Below are 19,277 nucleotides of genomic sequence, written 5' to 3'. Positions count from 1 at the left end.
AAGGTGCGCGCACGGCTCTTCTGCCATGACTACTCCCGGGGCGGCAGCCGGCAGAGGGATGCGGTGATAGGGCAGTTGGAGCGGGAGGTCTTAGAGCTAGAGAGGCATCTGGCTTCCAGCCCCAAGGATCCACCCCTCTGTGCAGCCTACCGGGAGAAGCGGGAGGAGCTCAGGGCCCTGGAGGACTATCGGGCCCGGGGTGCCTTTGCTCGATCCCGCATCCATCTCCTTCGGGAGATGGATCGCGGCTCCAGCTTCTTCTACACCCTGGAGAAAAAGACGGGGGCTAAAAAGCATGTCACCTGCCTCCTGGCGGAGGACGGTGCCCCCCTCACGGATCCGGAGGAGATGCGTGGAAGGGCCAGGGCCTTATACGCCAGCCTTTTCTCCCCGGATCCAACCAACGCCAAAGCCTGCAGAGTGCTCTGGACCGGGCTCCCTATGGTCAGCGCAGGTGACCGAGACCGGCTGGAGCTGCCTCTCTCTCTAGCCGAGCTCTCGGGAGTCCTCTGTCTCATGCCCACCAACAAATCTCCGGGCATGGACGGGTTGACCGTGGAGTTCTACCGCATGTTCTGGGACATCCTCAGCCCAGACCTCGTCACCGTCTGGGCCAAGTCCTTGCAAAGCAGGGTCCTCCCTCTCTCATGCAGGCGAGCCGAGCTCGCCTTATTGCCGAAGAAGGGGGACCTCCGCAACCTACGGAACTGGTGTCCCGTCTCGCTCCTCAGCACGGCCTATAAGGTCGTAGCGAAGGCCATCTCGCTGTGGCTGGGGTCCGTGCTGGCGGACGTGGTCCATCCCGACCAGACGTACACCGTCCCGGGCCAGACCATTTTCCATAACTTGTATTTGGTCCGGGACCTCTTGGAGCTGAGGCGTAGGGATGGTCTGTCGTTCGCCCTCCTGACCCTGGACCAGGAGAAGGCGTTTGACAGGATGGACCACGGCTATCTCCTGGGCACTCTGCAGGCGTTCGGCTTCGGGCCCCAGTTCATGGGCTTCCTCCAGGTGCTGTACGCTGAGGCGGAGTGTCTGGTCAGGCTCAATTGGACCCTGACCGAGCCGGTCAGCTTCAGCCGGGGAGTATGGCAGGGGTGCCCCCTCTCGGGCTAGCTGTACGCTCTGGCAATCGAGCCCTTCCTCTGTCTCCTCTGCCGGAGGTTGACAGGGTTGGTGCTTCAGGAGCCGGAGCTGCGGCTGGTCCTGTCAGTGTACGCCGACAACGTGCTCCTCGTGGTCCAGGACCCGGGCAACCTGGTGCGGGTGGAGGCCTGCCAGGCCGTTTATTTGGCAGCCTCCTCCGCCCGGGTCAACTGGGTCAAGAGCTCTGGCCTGGTGGTTGGGGACGGGTGGCAGGCGAGCGCCCTCCCACCCGCGCGTCAAGCCATCCGGTGGAGCGCGGGTCCGCTGCTCTATCTCGGCGTTTATCTGTGCGCCACGCATCCTTCTTTGCCGGCGAACTGGCAGGATTTGGAGGCCAGGGTGGGTGAGTGGCTGCGGAGATGGACAGGACTTCTCCGGTGTCTCTCCCTGCGAGGGAGGGCGTTAGTGCTAAACCAGCTCGTCCTGTCCATGCTCTGGCACCGGTTCATCACCCTGAGCCCGGCCTCGGGGACCCTGGCCAGGCTCCAGAGGACAGTCCTGGAGTTCTTCTGGCCGGGGCTGCACTGGGTCCCTGCAGGGGTTTTGAGTCTTCCCCTGGAGGAGGGAGGGCAGGGCCTGGTCTGCCTTCGCAGCCAGGCCCTGCAGTGACTCCTTTACGGTGCAGGTAGTCCGGCATGGAGCACGTTGGCGCACGCCTTCCTCTGCCGCCTCCGAGGGCTCCGATACGACTGGCGGCTCTTTTTGGTCCATCTGAGGGGTCTTCCACGAGACCTCTCAGAGCTGCCGGTCTTCTACCAGGACCTCCTCCAGACCTGGAAGCTTTTTTTGGTGACCAGGTCCTTTGTGGCCACTGAGGGGGCGGACCTCCTCACGGAGCCCCAGCTACACAACCCCGATCTGCGTGTGCAGGTGGCGGAGTCTCCCTCGGTGCGCCAGAGGTTGGTCCTGGCAGAAACCACTAGGGTCGGAGACCTGGACTACAACAGGGGGGACTGGGTGGATCCCCATGTGCTCGGTGGGTGCATGGGGCTCTCCACCCTTATGACCCCCCTGCGCGCATACTCAGGAGGTGTAGGCCGCCTTGTCACCCATTTCTCTCATCTTCCTGCAGTGGGCCCTGTGAGGGGGCGCTCCCTGCCCACCCCTCACCCCGGGACCTCCGGACATTGTTATTCAGCCCCTGTTCCACGAGCGAGCCCCTCCCGGCCTCACCGTTCCCACACTCCAAGCTGGCTGCGTACCCTGCAGCCGGTCCAGTTCCGAACTGCGCCTAGAGACCAACTGTACATGCTCATGCTCCACATGCTGCATTTCCTCACCCTCGCATCCCACCCCGACACCAAATGGCGGGACTGTCTTCTACCTAAAGAGGATGAGGAGCCCCAGTGGGCCAGCCTCTATTCCACCTTGGTTCCACGGCCCACCGGGGACATCGGTTGGCGGCTCCTTCACGGAGCTGTGAGCATGGGCGTGTACCTGGCGCAGTTCACACCCATACCCGAGGCCTGCCCCTTTTGCGGCGTGAGGGAGAACTTAGCGCACGCCTATCTCGAATGCACCAGGTTGCAACCCCTATTCTGGCTCCTCCAGAACCTCTTGTTGAGATTCTGGCTGCACTTTTCCCCGCACCTGTTCCTTTTCGCTCACCCTATCTGTGGCCCCACAAAGTTGTGAGACCTCCTCGTCAACCTCCTCCTGGTCCTGGCCAAGCTCTCCATCTACACTACCAGGAGGAGGATGCTGGATGAGGGGGTGCTCTGCGACTGTGGGGCCTATTTCCGTTCCTCCCTAGTTTCACGTGTCCTGGCAGAGTTTCACTGGGCAGCGTCCGCTGGCTCCCTGGACAGCTTTGAGGAGCAGTGGGCGCTGTCCGGGGTTCTCTGCTCGGTGTCCCCATCCGGTACTGTCATTTTAAACCTATGACCTTCACCTCACTCCCTGGTTTTCTCATTTGTTGTCCCCCACGTTCATTTGGTCCCTGGGTCCAGTGGTCCCTCCCGCTGGGCTGGGGGAGGGGCCTTTAGAAGTGGGCGGGCTTGCGCCCGCCCACCTCTCGGGTTTTCAATAAGACTACAAGCCCCCACCAAATGAATTAGGTATGTGTAAATTGTGAACCTATAGAACTTTGACTAGGACTATATTCCTTTCAAATTTGTACAAAACATTTACATATGTAAAATCAATGTTTATATATTCAACTGCATATTTCTATTGTAAAACAAAACAAGGGGGCAAAGATAAAGTTGGGTGAGTGGTTGTTAGTTGAGTGGAGTCACAGTGCTCCACACACAGAGACTCCCCTACACTCCAGTATCCACTCTCACTGCACCAGTTGCTTACAGCATTCGATGCCTCTCCTGGTTCTTTGCACTCTCTTCAGTGTCTGCTTCTGAAGCAGAATTCAGTCTAATACATTTCCTATGGAAAGAGTCTTTGGGAACTCATAGAGTTGCCACCTCTAAAGTACAAAAAACTGGAACATCCGAGAAGATCCTGTGCCTATAAAACTGGACAGATGACAGTGTGTACTGAGCACCCTTCCAGATTTCCCAGGACAGTTACCTTCAAAAAAGGAATGAAACTAGGAAAACCTGGACAGATGGCAACCCTAATGCCTGGAAGAGCAAGAATGTGGAAACCAAGATGAGAGGTTATTTGCTCACAGGTTGACCTCTGCATCTCCAAGAGATACTGAGAATGGAGATCTTTCCCACAGAGTGCTTTGGAGGGGTGAGAATGGAAAAAGGCAACATTAGCTTAGCCAGTCAAAAGTTTCCATCTGCTGGGAGAAAGGAAACAAATTTTCTCTATGGGGGAACTCTACAGGGGGTGGATGTCTGAAACATTTTTGTTTGTATCCTTTCTTGTTTGGCTGATAGGAATTCATGTTAACTTGTACCTGGGCTGTATATTTGGGCATCCAAGCAATCAAATATAAAATGTCTGTCTGTTCTCACTGAATGCTTATTTTTTGGAAGAGTCTATTGATTGGAGGAAAAAAATATTTATTTAATACACAAAAATATAGGATAAATTTGGTTGATTTTTAAACTTGCTGGATCTCAAGACAATGATAAACTTTTCATTTCCAGTGGGGTTTCAATAAAATCGTAAACTTCTTTCATTTCTTCACATCTAAAATACCTGCAGATAAGAGGAATACATATCACATATGCCTTTATCTATACAATGTAGCCATCCAGTAATGGCCATGCTAAAGATAAATCTCTTCTGAAATATTCAGTGTTTTTAAAGTAACATTCCTTTTTGCTTTCTCAGGCATTTTCTCTGTTTGATAAAGAAGGCACTGGGGCAATTAAAGCACTGGAATTCCGCCAGGTACTTGACCATTTCTGCTTTAAACTATCGGACAGGCAATTCAGGCACCTACTCAAGAAGCTAAGGATTTATGAAAATCATACAATAGACTGGAAATTTTTCCTGAAAAATATTAATCTCCTCTTAGAGGTAAGTCTAGCTACCAAGCTGTAAGCTATTTCTTTTAAAAATGAACTCAAATGCCTTGAAATGAATGAATTCAATAAGCTTGCTAATTCTAAATAAATGGTCAGGTGCAGCTTCTCCCATCAAATATCTCTTGCAGTCAATGGGATGTTGGGAATTTCTGTTGAGTAAGCAATGAGTAAGGACAAGTGAATAGGGTCTCTCATATAAGAAAGAACATTCATTAGAATTAGCAAATTATGGCATTGATTCTGCAAGTCACTCCATGGGAACAGAGGGCTTTGCTAGAATAGAGTAACTAGTAAGATGACTGATTTTGGGTCTTGAACAGGCTTATTTAATTCATTCATTTTTTCAGTGATTAATCCAATGTTTTACTCTGAACAAATGTATTAAAATGGGAGTGGAATGTATACACCACAGAGGGCCAAATTCAGAGGTGAGTTTAATAAGTATAAAGGAAATTTCAATTGGTGAAATTTACAACTTCTGACACCCTCAATGAGTGTGTTACACAAACTTAGCCTCACTCAAGATTCACTTACATTTAATTGTGGCCCAGTCATGTTATCTGACACTTACACCCACATAGACTCCACTGAAGTTAATGGGACTCTACACAGACGTAGGACGAGGACCTTGATTTACACTCAGACCCGCTTAACAATTTGGAACCTCCCTGTCCCCCCCTACCCAAATGTAGGCATTAAGAGCAGGTAAAGACGGTATACAGAGGTTTCCATTCTATTTAATTTCCACATTCCTACACCTTCTTCCAGTTGCTTTGCATGTCCTACCATAGACTCCCTTACAGAATGATAAATGGCTGTAAGTAAGTCTAACTGAGTGCAAGGGAGGCTAAATTATGCCCCGTTGCAGTTCACTTCTAAATTTGGCCAAGAAAATCAAAAACTATTTGTATCAGTTAATATAGTAGTCCTTAAACAAAATAGAATAACTTGCATCTTATGCCTTAAAAAGCAGCGACAGTTTTATTTGCAAAATATATGCTTGCAGGACAATAAAATGAAAAAAAAATTGTCATCCAGTGGAAAACCATATAAAAAGCCTTTTTACTTTATTACCATGGCAATAATAGAATGTTGTGCAAAACAAATTCATACAGAACTATATGGTAATTAAATATTATGTCATAATGTAGCAACTGAAAAACCAATGAGATTTCTACTTTGTGTCTGTTTATATTCCAAATCAAAAAGTCTGTTAGGCATTAAAGAATAGCAGGATTAGTTTCTTTCTTAAGAGGAAGAAAAGGACTGCAATTTTCAAATGAAGGAGAACCCACAAACAGCTTCAAAATGTTTGTAATATGTATATGTCAGTTGTCAATAGGAATATTTAGATTCACTCTAGGGTTTATTATAAGTGCAACTGTGTCCATAGTTTAACACATTTTACTGTCTGTAAATTTAGCATTTACATTTATAGTATTGTGTCTGTTACTCTGTCCGTAATGGCATGAAAAGCTTAGTTAAGTATGGGTAGAGTAAAAGTAGTTTTAATTACACTTTTTTAAAAAAATAAGATTTTTAAATATTTACATTTTCATCATATTAGCAAAATGATATCCTAACTATCTGGGGTTCTCAGATTCGATACATTTGTGTTCATGTATGCATAGAATTAAAACACCTTATTCACACCTCTGTTAATCCAGACCCAATAATGTATTAGTTTTACGAGTGTATTTGTATGCGGCAATAATGGTCCTTTAGCAAGCTTTAACATTAGATAACTATTTTTGATACCTAGGGTTGTTTCTGGTATATCTTGAGCCTCCAAGGGGCCACCCTCCTTAACTCATGTTGAAAAAGCTCAGCATCTCACAGGATCAGGCCCTTAACAAGACTAATTCTGCATCAGAAACTTCTTTAGTGCTGAATCTTTCAAGATGCTGAGTAACTCCTGGAAGTTGCTACGCCAATTACTTCAGCAGGAAATTAAGATGCTCAATATCTTGCTGGAGGTGCTTAGTGTTTCACAAGATTGAACCTTAAATTGCTTCTGTTTGAACAGCATTTTTTCTCAGTGAATCAATATTTTTCTGGCACTTGAATGTGCTGTGTGTGGGATAGATGAGATAAAAACCATCAGTAAAATTCCAAATCTCTCCAGATGGGAGAATTTTGTTTAAAAGTAATATGAACCAGATCCTTAGTATCAGCTTCTAGATCCCATCAAATCTGATGTTTTCAATTTGAGTTCAAATGAAAATTCTGTGCCTTTGCAATTTCATCCCGCTGTGGGCCCACACTCATATCTGGGCTGGAGCACAAGTTGCAAGGGGAGGCTGATCATTAAACTATTCACCTCTTCCAAATATGCAATAATTTTGACTTTTAAAGTATGTAGCTAAATTAATGAGGTATGCAACTCATTCAAGCACATTATGAAATCTTATTATGTTATACAACTTGATCACTGAAATATATGCAAAAGTGAGTAGTAAAGTATTCAGCTTGATCATTAGAGTATGGAAAATTTACTGAACTAGTAAAATATGGGCCTGGGATGACTTTTGTCTCAAATGGCACCTCATAAATAAAACCCTCAACCACCAAGGCAAACATTTACAAGCCCAGAAGCTATACAGGTTTAAGATATATTTTATGCTTAGAAAACTGCTGAATAAGAGGAGGTGAGAACATCTTGGGGAAATTATTTCAAAATTTTATTCATCGTTAGGGTCTTTGGATGGTTTTGATGTATGCTAATGAGATTTATATTCTGATTAATTCTCTATAATACAAACAACAATAGGTCTGATCTAATGTAGATGAGTGAGATGTCAACTGAATCAGAGTTTTCTGTAGAGGTGCATGAGTATACTGTCAAAAATAAGATTAAAGAAATGTAAAGCATTTTAAGCACTATGACTGAAGTGTGATAAAGATAAGGAGGTGAGAGAGAATTCTGATTGGGTCATTTACCTCTGATATTACTAAGCAACTACCTAAAAGTGAGCGGATGGTACAGCAATAACTGAGAAAGAGGTCACATTTTATGTTGTGATACTGCTAACCAACGAAGAACACGTCTTCAGGCCTTTAGTAAAGTGTCCAGACCAGTGGACTATTTACCACTGTGGGCACATACGCAGCTCTCTATGTGTTACGTGAGCCGTGTCCACACAATATGTATACTACCTGAACATCTACAAAAAAGAAGGTTTAGTATTTGTTATATGATAGCAACGTGAATCAAATCGATATAGTAACTTTCATTTCAACACTGGCAAATGTCTACCAAGAGCATTTTAAATTAGCAAAATAAGTCAAAACATTAACTGTTAAAATTAATTAATTGTTAATTAATTTGCTGCCAGGGTGGTGTGGCTGGGCTGAGCACCCAGAGAGCATGGCTGCGGAGTCTGCCTGCAAAGATGGGGAGCCCTACCCATTGTGGTGTGCCATCCCCACAGCCAGAGACTACCCCAGGCACCCAGACACCCAGGAACCCAGCCCCTCCAATCCCCCCAGCTAGGAACTGTCTCCCAGCCCTTCCTCAAACTGCCCCCCTAGCCAGGGAATGCCCCCCATCACCCAACCCCCCCTGGGATTGTCCCCCCAGCATCCAGATCTCCCCAACACTGGGCTGGCACACATGCCTGCCCAGCAGAGACAGGATACCTTGTCCACAGCAGAACAGCTCCCCTAGGGACTTCCCCCTCCAGGATCCAGTCCCCCACCCAGGGACTGCCCCCCGGCAACTCCCCCAGCACCCTCCACCCCCACCCCAAGGACTGGCTCCTAGCACTCAACTTCTCCATCCATGGACTTTGCCCCAGTATCTAGTTCCCCCATCCAGGGACTGCCACCAGTCCCATCCCCCCCCAAATCTGTGCCCCATGCACCAGCTGCACCCGTCTCCATGCAGTCCTAGCCCCCTGCACCTCCTCCCTTCACCCCCCATGACCCTAGCCCCCTGTACCTCCCTCCCCTCCCCCGCTGGCCTCCTACCTCGGCTGCAGGTAGATCAGCCGTGCAGCCCACCCTGCTCCCCTGCTGCTGCAGTCCTAGTGCCGGGAGCCTGCTCCAGCCGGGTCACTGGACTGGCAGAGTGTGGGGGCACTGAGCACCCTGGCCTCCTGCCAATACTGCTGGGCCCAATCCTGCCAGGGGAGGGTTGATCCTGGTGGGCCTGATCCTGCTAGGGGAGGGTGCTGATGCTGGGCCCAATCCTGCATCACCCCATTTTTGCATCCTCATGCCAGCTCTGTGCCTGGGGCAAATGCCCCTTCCACCCCACCCTAGTTACAGCCCTGAGGATGTCACATGGGCCTCAGCTGTGTGCTGATTGGGCTGCCTGCAGGCTGTGGGTTGAGAACCACTGGTCTAGACCATGGAGAAGCTGAGGATATGCTCCACGACTCCTTCTGTGCTGGCCTGCCAGTCTCAGGGCTAATAGGGCCAGGTTGGAGCTCCCCTACATTAGAAGAAGGGAGTAATGCACCACTCAGGATTTACCTCATGGGAACTTCATTTGACCAAGATCAGGCCCTGGATAAAATATATGAAGATCTGCTGAACTAGTAAAGTGATTTGCAGGGAGGAAAAGTGAAAACATATATAAGAATGGCCGTACTGGGTCAGACCAAAGGTCCAGCTAGCCTTAATCTCACTCAGTGTTTTTACCTGTATGGAAGATTTCTAAAAGTTCACCCCTCTTACCTTGATGACCCTTTTAAAGCTGGCCGGCAGAATGTTGGGCCTTGAGGATTCCAGGACAGGTGGAGGTGACTGACAGGGTCCGCATAAGAGATTTCACTACCCATAAGGCAGGAAAAGAAGAGGAGAGAGGTTATGAAAGAGCTAGAAAGAGAGATTCAGGGGCAACAAGCAGGGTTCACAATGGACGGAGAGGGGAGACAGAGAAATGCTGGAGAAGAGAGGGAGAATCTGGAGGGAAGAGTTGCACAGCTATAAAAACTGTCTCTGGACAAACCCAAAAAACTACTTTTTTAAAGGGGGTTTATGCTGGTGTAACTTGGAAGTTACACCAGTATAATGAGGTTAATGGAGTGGTGAAACAGGTATATTAATCCTATGCATACATAAACACAAAGGTATGAGATTTGAGAACCATCTAGTCTATCATGTTAGTTCAGATATTGTTTTATCAAATGACCTTGACCTCTGGGCAATAGCCCTTGTTCAGAGGACCTGTGTAGTGCTTAGGAAGACAGAATTCTTCCCTATGACCCCCAACAGGTCAGGGCTTCTGCAATTAGCTACTCCACTGGCTCTGGGGCTTCCTTTCCTGGCAACATTGGCACTCACAAGGTTTATCTTCATTGTGGCAGCCTCCATTCCCCCAGACCTCCTTAAAGAGCCAGGGGGTTCTCCAGGGTTGAGAGGCCACTGCGGGAGAATTAGTACAACCTCAGATTGCATGAACATTCCAGTGGCATTCCTACAAGCTGCTAAGTGAGGCAAAGCTCATCTTCCACCTACCTACAATTTCACCCCCTGCCTGCCCAACACCTCCATATTCTTATCCTGAACCTCTAGATAGCCCTTAGTGGTCAAAAAACATAGTAGAGGTTGCTGATCCCCCTCCTTTTACAGGTGCAGATCATTGTGACATGATCTAGCCCATAGTAAATGCTTTGAAAATGGATTAAGAGCAAAATTTGACTAATATTGTTATTTAATTCCATAATTATTTTAGTTAAACTTATAGGAAGTTGGGGTTCTCTTACCTCAGGTGAGAGAGGAGTTCAGGGACAACTCCATCAGAGGATGAGGAATGAGATAAGGGCTGATTAGCCCAAACCTATTAATATGTTCTTCTTATGTAAAAATATTTTAGGCACTCAGCAGATTGTGTGTAAATCTCATTAATTTAAAAAGGGATTGTACCCATTTACTGTAATGGAGGGCAGGATTGGGCCCATAGTCAATTATTTCCCCTATTTTAAAGTCTCTAGTATAATGGTTGTGTTTCTTTTTTATCTGATCTTCCATAGTAGTAATACTGCATCCAGACATTGCTAAGCCGGAATGTGTAGGTGGGTGTCAGTGCAACTGGGTTCAAAACAAGTGTATGAGGTGCATAAAACTTTCATTTTCAGTGTATCACTTTCAAATCTGTCACACTGTTAACCCTTGGTACATATTACTATATCTAAACTCCTATTCAGATCAGTAGCATTCTTCAAGCTGAAAATCTACACTGTGGGGTAGATATAGTGGAAGACTGATGCATAGTAATAAAACACACCAAACATGTATTTGGAGTAGCCAGTTTTCAGAGTAAATAACTGCTGTGTTTTGTTATTAATTTATGAACAACAGAATACAGAAGTCCATTTTGCTGCCAAAGAGTTACATGTTCAAAAAGTTAAAATTAATTAAAACTGTGCAGCTAAAATCCTATTCAACACTTTCAAATTTTACCTCTAAAAAGCAGCAGCAAACTTCAGTTTTTAGATGAAGCCAAGTCTTCTTTATAAATTCAATTTCAGCGACTACAAAATATGGAGTTATATTTAAAATAATTGAATTATTTTTAAAGAGGAAATACTTTGTTTTCAGGGTTACATGCCAAGCTTCAATCCAGTGCAATTTCTAAACTCTTGAAAGCAGGATTTTCATAACACAAATGGCAACTGTCTTTACTATAGCTATGCTAGCAAGTACTGCTAATATAAAAAAAAAAGCTATTATAAACACTTCCATTTTTAATTCAAGGACATTTCTTAAAAATATGTTAAATGTTAGTATTTTATTTTATACATTTATAAGTTTAAAAGTACAAGTTTTGCTACTCTAAGCAATACTAAATACCAAAAAAAGAAACAGATGGCTTTTGGTCTTATACTCTAGTTTCCTTGTCACTTCTCACATGATCATTATAACTGAATGGAAAAGAAAATATGTTTCTTCCATAACTACAAGAAACCTGTCACCTAATCAGAAAAGACACCACTATCTTCAGATGCAAATAACACTTTTTCAATATTAACCACACTTTACATAAAATGTACCCGCAGGGTAAGAATTACAGCTGTATTATTAAGAGAAGAAATATGAGAAGTGGAATTATGCATACAGACACTGAATTGAGTCCATGCTGCTGTTAGGGAATGAAGACTGCCAGGCATTATACAATAGATCTTTCTAGGTTTCTAACATTCTGAAAACGGCAAAGCACTGCACTTTTGTTTTTAATTATTGTAATAAGGCAAAGGACATTATTAGTAAAAATCTAACTGTTTGGGAGTGTTTGAGAGAATGACACATTTTGGAAGGCTAGCTTTCCTTATTTATTTCAAGAACTTTCATGTAATTTTGTTTTACATAAGACTCGATCCATCTTAATGTTAAGGAAAATTAGAATAACAGCAACAAAAAAGAGGGCTACTAAATCTGTTTGCAAAGCTCACACTGACAACTGGAAAATCTGAAAAAATTACAACTTAATGCACCAGCTATGACAATCTATAATAAACATCTCATTGTCCCACCTTGAATATATCTAAATGCTTTATACAGTGGAGTTGTGGTCCAATGCTTAAAAAATTGGACTGGGAGTCAGGAGTCCTGGATACTTTTCCTAGCTCTCCCACTAACTTGTAGTAAGTCTCTTAACCTTTCTGTAACTGAGTTTACCCAACTGTATAAAAGGGGATAATAGAGAGCAGCTGGGCAGCATAGTTCATATCAGTAATATGCTTTTGGATTATTAATGAAAAGTGCTAGATAGGAACAAGTACTATTTTGTATACTGATTTGCCACTATTAATTGCAGTTTGCTTCACGAACCTCCTCTAGGATTTCAGAGCCCAAGCCCGGACCCAGGAGCTCTGCAGATTGCATGGATTCTGCAGCCCAGAAAACTCCTAAGGAGGAAGCACCGCTCTAGGGCACCCATGAAGCACGTACATGGGCTGCCAAATTCTTTCCTAGATACTGGAGTAGCAGGGCCCACATGATTGTCTCATATGGCAGTCAGATGCTGGGAAGGTGCTGAGCATGGACAGTGCCTCTCCGAAGTCCAGAAAGACATGGGTGCTTCACTGGCTTTCCTAAAGGAATCTGGGGGAACTTTAAAGAATGTGTATGGGCCAAAGACAGTGTATGGGCCAAATAACCACTGAGGCAATGAACTTTGCACACCGAGCTAACTTTTACTAGCATTGAGTATACCATTGTACAGTTTACAGAGTCTGAGGGTCTTACGTGCCCTAGAGATCCATGACAACTGGGATCAAGATTGGTCTGTCAGTTACTACAACAAAATGCATCGTTCTATTAATTTGTGGGAAGAGTGCTTTTCAATAAGATGTGTGGGAGCAGCTGAGTTAGCTGTCTAGGCTTGTAATTGGTTGGAAATGCTTGTGTATTAGTGCTCAAATGACCAGCAAAGCATTCTCCACCTCATCTGATAGCAAATTTTGATTTTAGGACTATGTTTAAAAGATTCCATGGTTACATAAAAAGTTTTAATCTTGTATTTTATCACTCGATTACAGTAGGGGCCAGATCCTCAGCTGATGTCAACCAGCATAGCTCCATTAACTGAGGATCTGACCCATGGTTTGCCCACAAAAGCATACAGTAGTAAATACAATGATATATACAAGATGGAAACTCTATCTAGGGTTATTCTGCAATATACCATTTTTCTTTTGACCAATTTTTTACAGCAGACATGGTTTCAAGTTTATACGTTACTTTTTCAAGATAAAGTATTATCAAGAATGTTTAGAATTCATAATGGGATGTTGTAGTTTGTAACCAGTGGCACCTTCATCAGAGGTTGAGGATATGCTACCCTAAGCTCAGACATTTTTTTAGACCTCTGTAAAACTCAGCTTTGAATTTCTTTGCTTTTATTGGCTTAAGTTTCACCCTTTATGTTATGTCAATTTAGATTTTTGTTCTTTTTAACATGACCCTTTTTCTCTTTCATGGTATATGCGAGCATTACTTGGAATAGATTGAACTATACGGCTGCCTTCTCCATAGACTTTCCCCACTATGACTGGCTGCAGGCCGCACCATGATTTATAATTTATTCTGTGAATCCATCACTGATTTTGAGTGTATGTTCTGTCTAGACTGAGGAAGGGCAGAAAGTCGCTCAGCCTAAATCTTCTCAGGAGCTGTCAAAGAAAGATATCCTTACACGTATACAAGAAGTAGTGACTGCTCGCTTTAACACCATTGCACAAGAGTTTAAAGATATCGATTGTGAGAAAGTTAATACAGTATCAAAAGAGGACTTCCGGGGTATTTGCAACCGTCACTTTCTGCTTCTGACAGATGAACAAGTAAGAAAAGTATTGATTATTTAAGTGTACAACTAACTAGATTGGCATAGAGTATAGGGATATACATGCTAGTGTATATATGCAAGTAACCTGATATTTTTGGTGCAAAACAAAAAGGATTGGAGAATATTATTTCATAAATATTTATTGCTGCAATTATGAGGGATTGCTTTTTCAATAATATCTGAGTATGTATGTGAACTACAATAATTGCAAGCTCCCTAAAGGTAAGCAGTACGTAGTGCATACCTATATTAGGATACCAGCAGAATAAATTCAAATGTCAGTTGCACAAATCTTTAGGCACACTCTTAGGCCTACAGTCCTGATAAGGATTCTGTCTGTCTTTGTTGCATAACCATTCATTTCTGGTCCCTCAACAGGATCTCCACTGGTTAAATTCTGTTCTCAGATATACAGTGCAGCTTTCATTGAAGTCAGCGGGAATAGCACGCGTGTAGCTGAAAGGAGAACTTGGTCCATTGGGTCCAGTTTTTCCCTAAAATATATGGTCACAACTTCTATTGATTTAAGTGGAAGTTACACACATTTATACAAGGGGAAATTGGGCTCCAAGTCTACTTTTTTCTTTTGCATCTTCTGACCATTTTTAAAGCTTTCTATATGCCAGATCCTGCAAGCCAGGTTGGAAGTCAAAACAGCTTGGTCTAAGGGTCAGATTCTCAGCTGGTGTAAGGAGGCAGAGCTCCAGTTAAGGCAATGGAGCTATATCAGTTTACACCAGCTGAGGATCTGGCTGTAAGTGTTTTATTCAAAGGACTTTATTAGGTCTAGACTATACACTGGTGCACAAGATGGGGAGAGGATGTAAGAAATCCTCCATCCTTGTGCCCTGTGCAGTGTCTGGATACAGTAGTAGTCTTTACATCTCCCTGAGCCAAGGACTTCTCAAGTCCAGTTGTATTGCTGTGCTCACATCAGCCATCACACGGATTAGCTGAGTTGACTGGGTCATGGAGAGACAGAGACTTCATCCTCTGCAACGGCCTTGCTTTCCAAGGGACATTGAATACATTGTATCTATCGGAGCCACAAGGACTCCAGGAGTTTCTTCTCAAGTGGCAAGTTTCTGCCCTGCTCCCTACAAAACCTGCACACAGTTTGACTGAAGAGCTTATCCCATCTTGATTCCATTAAATTCCTGTACTTCCATATCAACAGAGAAATCTGTAAAAGTCCTTTTATCATTTGTGATTTTTGTTTGCCAGGAGGTTTTTTTCTCTTGGACAGATACCCTCTTGGCCACTGTATTTTCCAACATTTGCTTGACTGCTTCAGTGAATATTTTTTCAGGCGCAAGATGTGCTTTTGATAGCCCCTGATTCAGAACTGTGTTCCATAGGACCACCTGCTGCACTGACTTACTGTTGCCAAAGTAACTACAGTTCACCCACTTCATAGACAGCTGAGTTCCTTGCAATTTTTCAATTCTCTGACTCTTCATATTCGCATATGTTGAATAACCATATTTCTTGTTCTTGAGAATGACTCATGAGTAGTCAGATTACTTCTGTAGGCACTGGCTAGGAGATCAGCTGCTAGAGGAAACTATGTCAGCAAATTCATCCATGCTGTCTGGCAGTGGTACACAGGGACTCCTTCATTTTCTTTATAGTAGTCTTCATAAGTGTCTTCTGTCATTTGCTTGTGATAATAACTTTACTGTCTGACTGAGCTTCCAGAGGAAGCTTCACCAGCATCAGTCAGCAAGCTGGTGGCTTTGGTTTCCATGCTCCCCTTCGCAGGGAGAAAACTAACAATCGGGAAAAGACAAATAAAAGTTGAAAGTCTTCTAATACCAAGACTTATTGGCACAGTTCACCAGCTCCATGCTAAGCTCTTTTGGATGGACACTGCTGCAGATTCTTCTTTGGATTGTACTGATGTTCCCAATGAAATGATAAGTGATTTGTAAACAGAAAACGATCTAGTCGCTGGCCATGTTCCTGATCATACAGGCCCCCGAGCTAGCGTGTTTTCAGTGAGATCTGGTCAAGGGTCTTGATCTGGGTTCCTTGCAGGTGGGGTATGCTGCTATGTCTGATCTTCAATCCCCTCTGCTGAGGTGCATTGGCTGGGGTGTCGTGTGAGGTTTTGCTCTAGGTTCTTTGGCACCTGCTTGGGGTGCCCTTGGTTCATTGGTTCTCTGAAGTTGGAACTGGTGCTCTTTATCCTGCTGTCATGCAGGATAAAGGTACTGCAGGTACTTGCAGTTTTCTGTTGCTGCTTCTTTCAGACTGATTGTTTTCTTGTACTATTGATCTGTCTGTATCCATCAGTTGTCTCTTGTCATATACTTTAGATTGTAAACTCTTTGGGACAGAGACTGTCTTTTTGTTCTGTGTTTGTCCAGTGCCTAGCCCAGTGGGATCCTGAGCCATGACTGGGCCTCCTACGCGTTATGATAACACAAATAATAAATAACAACAGAGGCAGGCATAAGAGTTAGTTGCTGGCTGGTTGCTAAGCAACTAATCTTCTTTCTCAGCAGCTGTTTGGTCTCTCATCCTCCTGGGGCAAAGGAAGTGACAGTGGTTTGGAGCTTCTCTCTAGGAAATCTCCTCCACTGCTCAGCTACATTGCTAAAGCTCCCACTGGATCAGCTGCAGCCTCCGTGGAGCTTTTTATGCCCTGCCTGCAGCTTGAATTTGGCAAGAATGACTCTGATTAGCCTGCAGTGCTGAGACAATGGAATCCAGCCCCTCACCCTCCTCCCAGATTCTATATCTGCTAAACCAAATGTGGATAGTGCTGCAGCTTCCTTGGCTGGAGTTATCGTTATTCTGTCAGAATGGGATGTCTGCCCCCAAAGGCAGGGTGGGTAGAAAAATAGAAGGCAGCCTGAGCAGAGATGTCAGTAGCTCAGCAACTGTCCATCATTCCTGCTTCACAAGAGCAGCCATGTCATGATGCGACAACCTGAAAAATGTGGATCCTCTAAACAATAAAGAATTCCTCACTGCTTTCTACAAAGTGTCCCGAGTGACTTTTTTCATAGCAGATACATCCATGGATTTCCAAGTCCCCGCATTTCACAGCTAGATTCCAAACTGTGGCCAAGACTGTGACCCTATGGCATAAATTTGATCTAGTTGGTACTATTGAAGCCTAGTGGGATGACTTGGATGATTGGAATGTTAAAATAATGGTTATAACCTATTTAGGAAGGATTGAGTGGGAAAAATGGGAGGAGGAGTGGCTCTTTATGTCAACAATGGCATTATCTGTTTTCATGTTACTGGTAACTCAGAAGAAATTGTCTTAAATGCTTATGGATTAATGTCCTAGAGATAAAGCACAAGATGGGAATGAGTTGGTGTCTGCTACAGACCACCAGATGACATTAGGAAACAGGAAAACTGACTTCTCACACACTTATTTATAATGTATAGGGGAAAAGGCTGTATGATCTTGGGGGACTTCAGGTAGAGTAACATATGCTGGATGTCTCAGGCCTCCAGTACTAAAACATCCTTGGAGTTTCTAAATGTTCTAGATGACAATTTCCTAACTCAAAAAGGGGGGATTCTATATTAGATCTTGCCTTGACAGACAAAGAGGAACTGATCACAGAATTAAAAATTAATGGCAGGTTAGATATGAGTGATCACGACTTGATCATACTTATAATGTGCAAACAGAATAAAGTCCAGACCAGAACTATCTCTACTTGGTGCTTTAAAAGGGCCAATTTCACAAAGCTGAAAACAATTGTGAGCCAAATTAGCTAGGAGGAAGAATTTAAACAGAAAAATGTGAATGATAAGAGGGAATTGTTTACGGACACTTTACTAGATGCTCCAAAAGCCACAATCCAACAACGGAGGAAATAATATGTTATAAACGGAAGAAAGGGGAAGTTGATAGTAATGAACATAAGTCAGACGCTACAAATTATAGACAATTGAAAAGGAAAGCAAAGGGACACAAGAAGATATCAATGGCCAACAGAGTTGATGACACCAAGAAGGTTTTTAAGTATACTAGGAACAAAAAGAATCCCAACAATGGTATTGGTCCTTTACTAGATGGAAATGGTAAAATTATCAATAATAATGCAGAAAAGGCAAGAGTGTTGAATAAATATTTTTCTTCTGTATGTGAGAAAAAAACAGATGATGTAGTCATATTATATGAGAACACTTTCCATTCCATCTCAGGAGGATGTTAAACAGCAGTTACTAACGTTAGACGTGTTTGAATCAGCAGGTAACTATCATCCAGATAACGATCATTGGAATAATGGGGAAGACTGGAAGAAACCTAATATTGTGCCAGTATTTAAAAAGTATAAATGGGATGACCTGGGTAATTATAGGTAAGGCTACAATTTAATCACAGAGGTTGTGGAAGTCACGGAATCCGTGACTTCCAATGACCTCCGTGACTTCAGCCTGTGATGGTCAGGAGCCTGGGGTTTCCCCTGCTGCACACGGGGGCAGGGAGCTCCAGAGTACCACAGGTGGTGGGGGTACCCTACAGCTCCTGGCTGCCGCCGGTGGCAGAGGAACCCCCAAGCACTGGCTGCCGCGGCTGGCAGGGGAACCCACAAGCTCCTGGGCAGTGAGGGAACCCCTGAGCTCCCAGCTGCCACAGGTGTGAGGGGGGGGGAACCCCCGAGCTCCCAGCCACTGCGGGCCCCCAGAGCTGCAGGAGTTACCCAGCAGCTCCTGGCCGCTGCAGCTGGCGGGGGGACCCCTTGGAGCTGAGGGCAGCAGAGATACCCTGCAGCCCCCAGCTGCTGCAAGCGGTGGGGACCCCCACAGCTCCTAGCTGCTGTGCAGCTGCCCTGCAGATCCCCATTTTGTCACAGATATTTTTAGTAAAAGTCATGGACAGATCACAGCTTCTGTGAATTTTTCTTTATTGCCCTGACCTGCCCGTGACTTTTACTAAAAATATCTGTAACAAAATCTTAGCCTTAATTATAGGCCCGTCAGTCTGACATCGATCCCAGGCAGGATAATGGAGCAGCTGATACAAGACTGAATTAATAAAGAATTAAAGGAGGGTAATATAATTAATGCCAATCAACATGGGTTTATGGGAAATAAATTCTGTGAAACAACTTGTAATATCAAGTTTGGATGACAAAAGTAATAGTGTTGATGTAATACTTAGACTTCTGTGAGGCATTTGACTGTGCCCTGGACAACATTTTGATTTAAAAACTAGAATGATATAAAATTAATATGACTTATGAAATGAGCCAGGAACATCAACCCAGAGGAAAGTCTTGACAGAAAATCCAAAACACTTCTTCATTCCAAGTAAAACTCTCAACACGACAGCTAAAGAATGGGCCTAAAACCAGACCCTAGGTTGGGAGGGAGAATGGGCAGCGCCCAGAATCAAGGTATGAAGTATTTCACTTTCCCTTTTTAGG

At 44.5% G+C, this 19,277-nt stretch overlaps 1 protein-coding gene across 1 annotated transcript in view; it reads left to right on the top strand.

Moving 5' to 3' along the window:
• EFCAB6 (EF-hand calcium binding domain 6) overlaps positions 1-19,277 on the top strand; it is a 157,965-nt gene that overhangs the window by 120,325 nt on the left and 18,363 nt on the right. Inside the window, exons 24-25 of the mRNA XM_054037841.1 lie at positions 4,387-4,575; positions 13,658-13,870. Coding sequence (XP_053893816.1) covers positions 4,387-4,575; positions 13,658-13,870 — 402 coding nt within the window. The remainder of the gene's footprint in view (positions 1-4,386; positions 4,576-13,657; positions 13,871-19,277) is intronic.

The sequence above is a fragment of the Malaclemys terrapin genome, chromosome 1, assembly GCF_027887155.1.
Source record: "Malaclemys terrapin pileata isolate rMalTer1 chromosome 1, rMalTer1.hap1, whole genome shotgun sequence".
NCBI classification, from domain to species: domain Eukaryota; kingdom Metazoa; phylum Chordata; order Testudines; family Emydidae; genus Malaclemys; species Malaclemys terrapin.
This window is presented reverse-complemented; position numbering and strand designations above follow the sequence as displayed.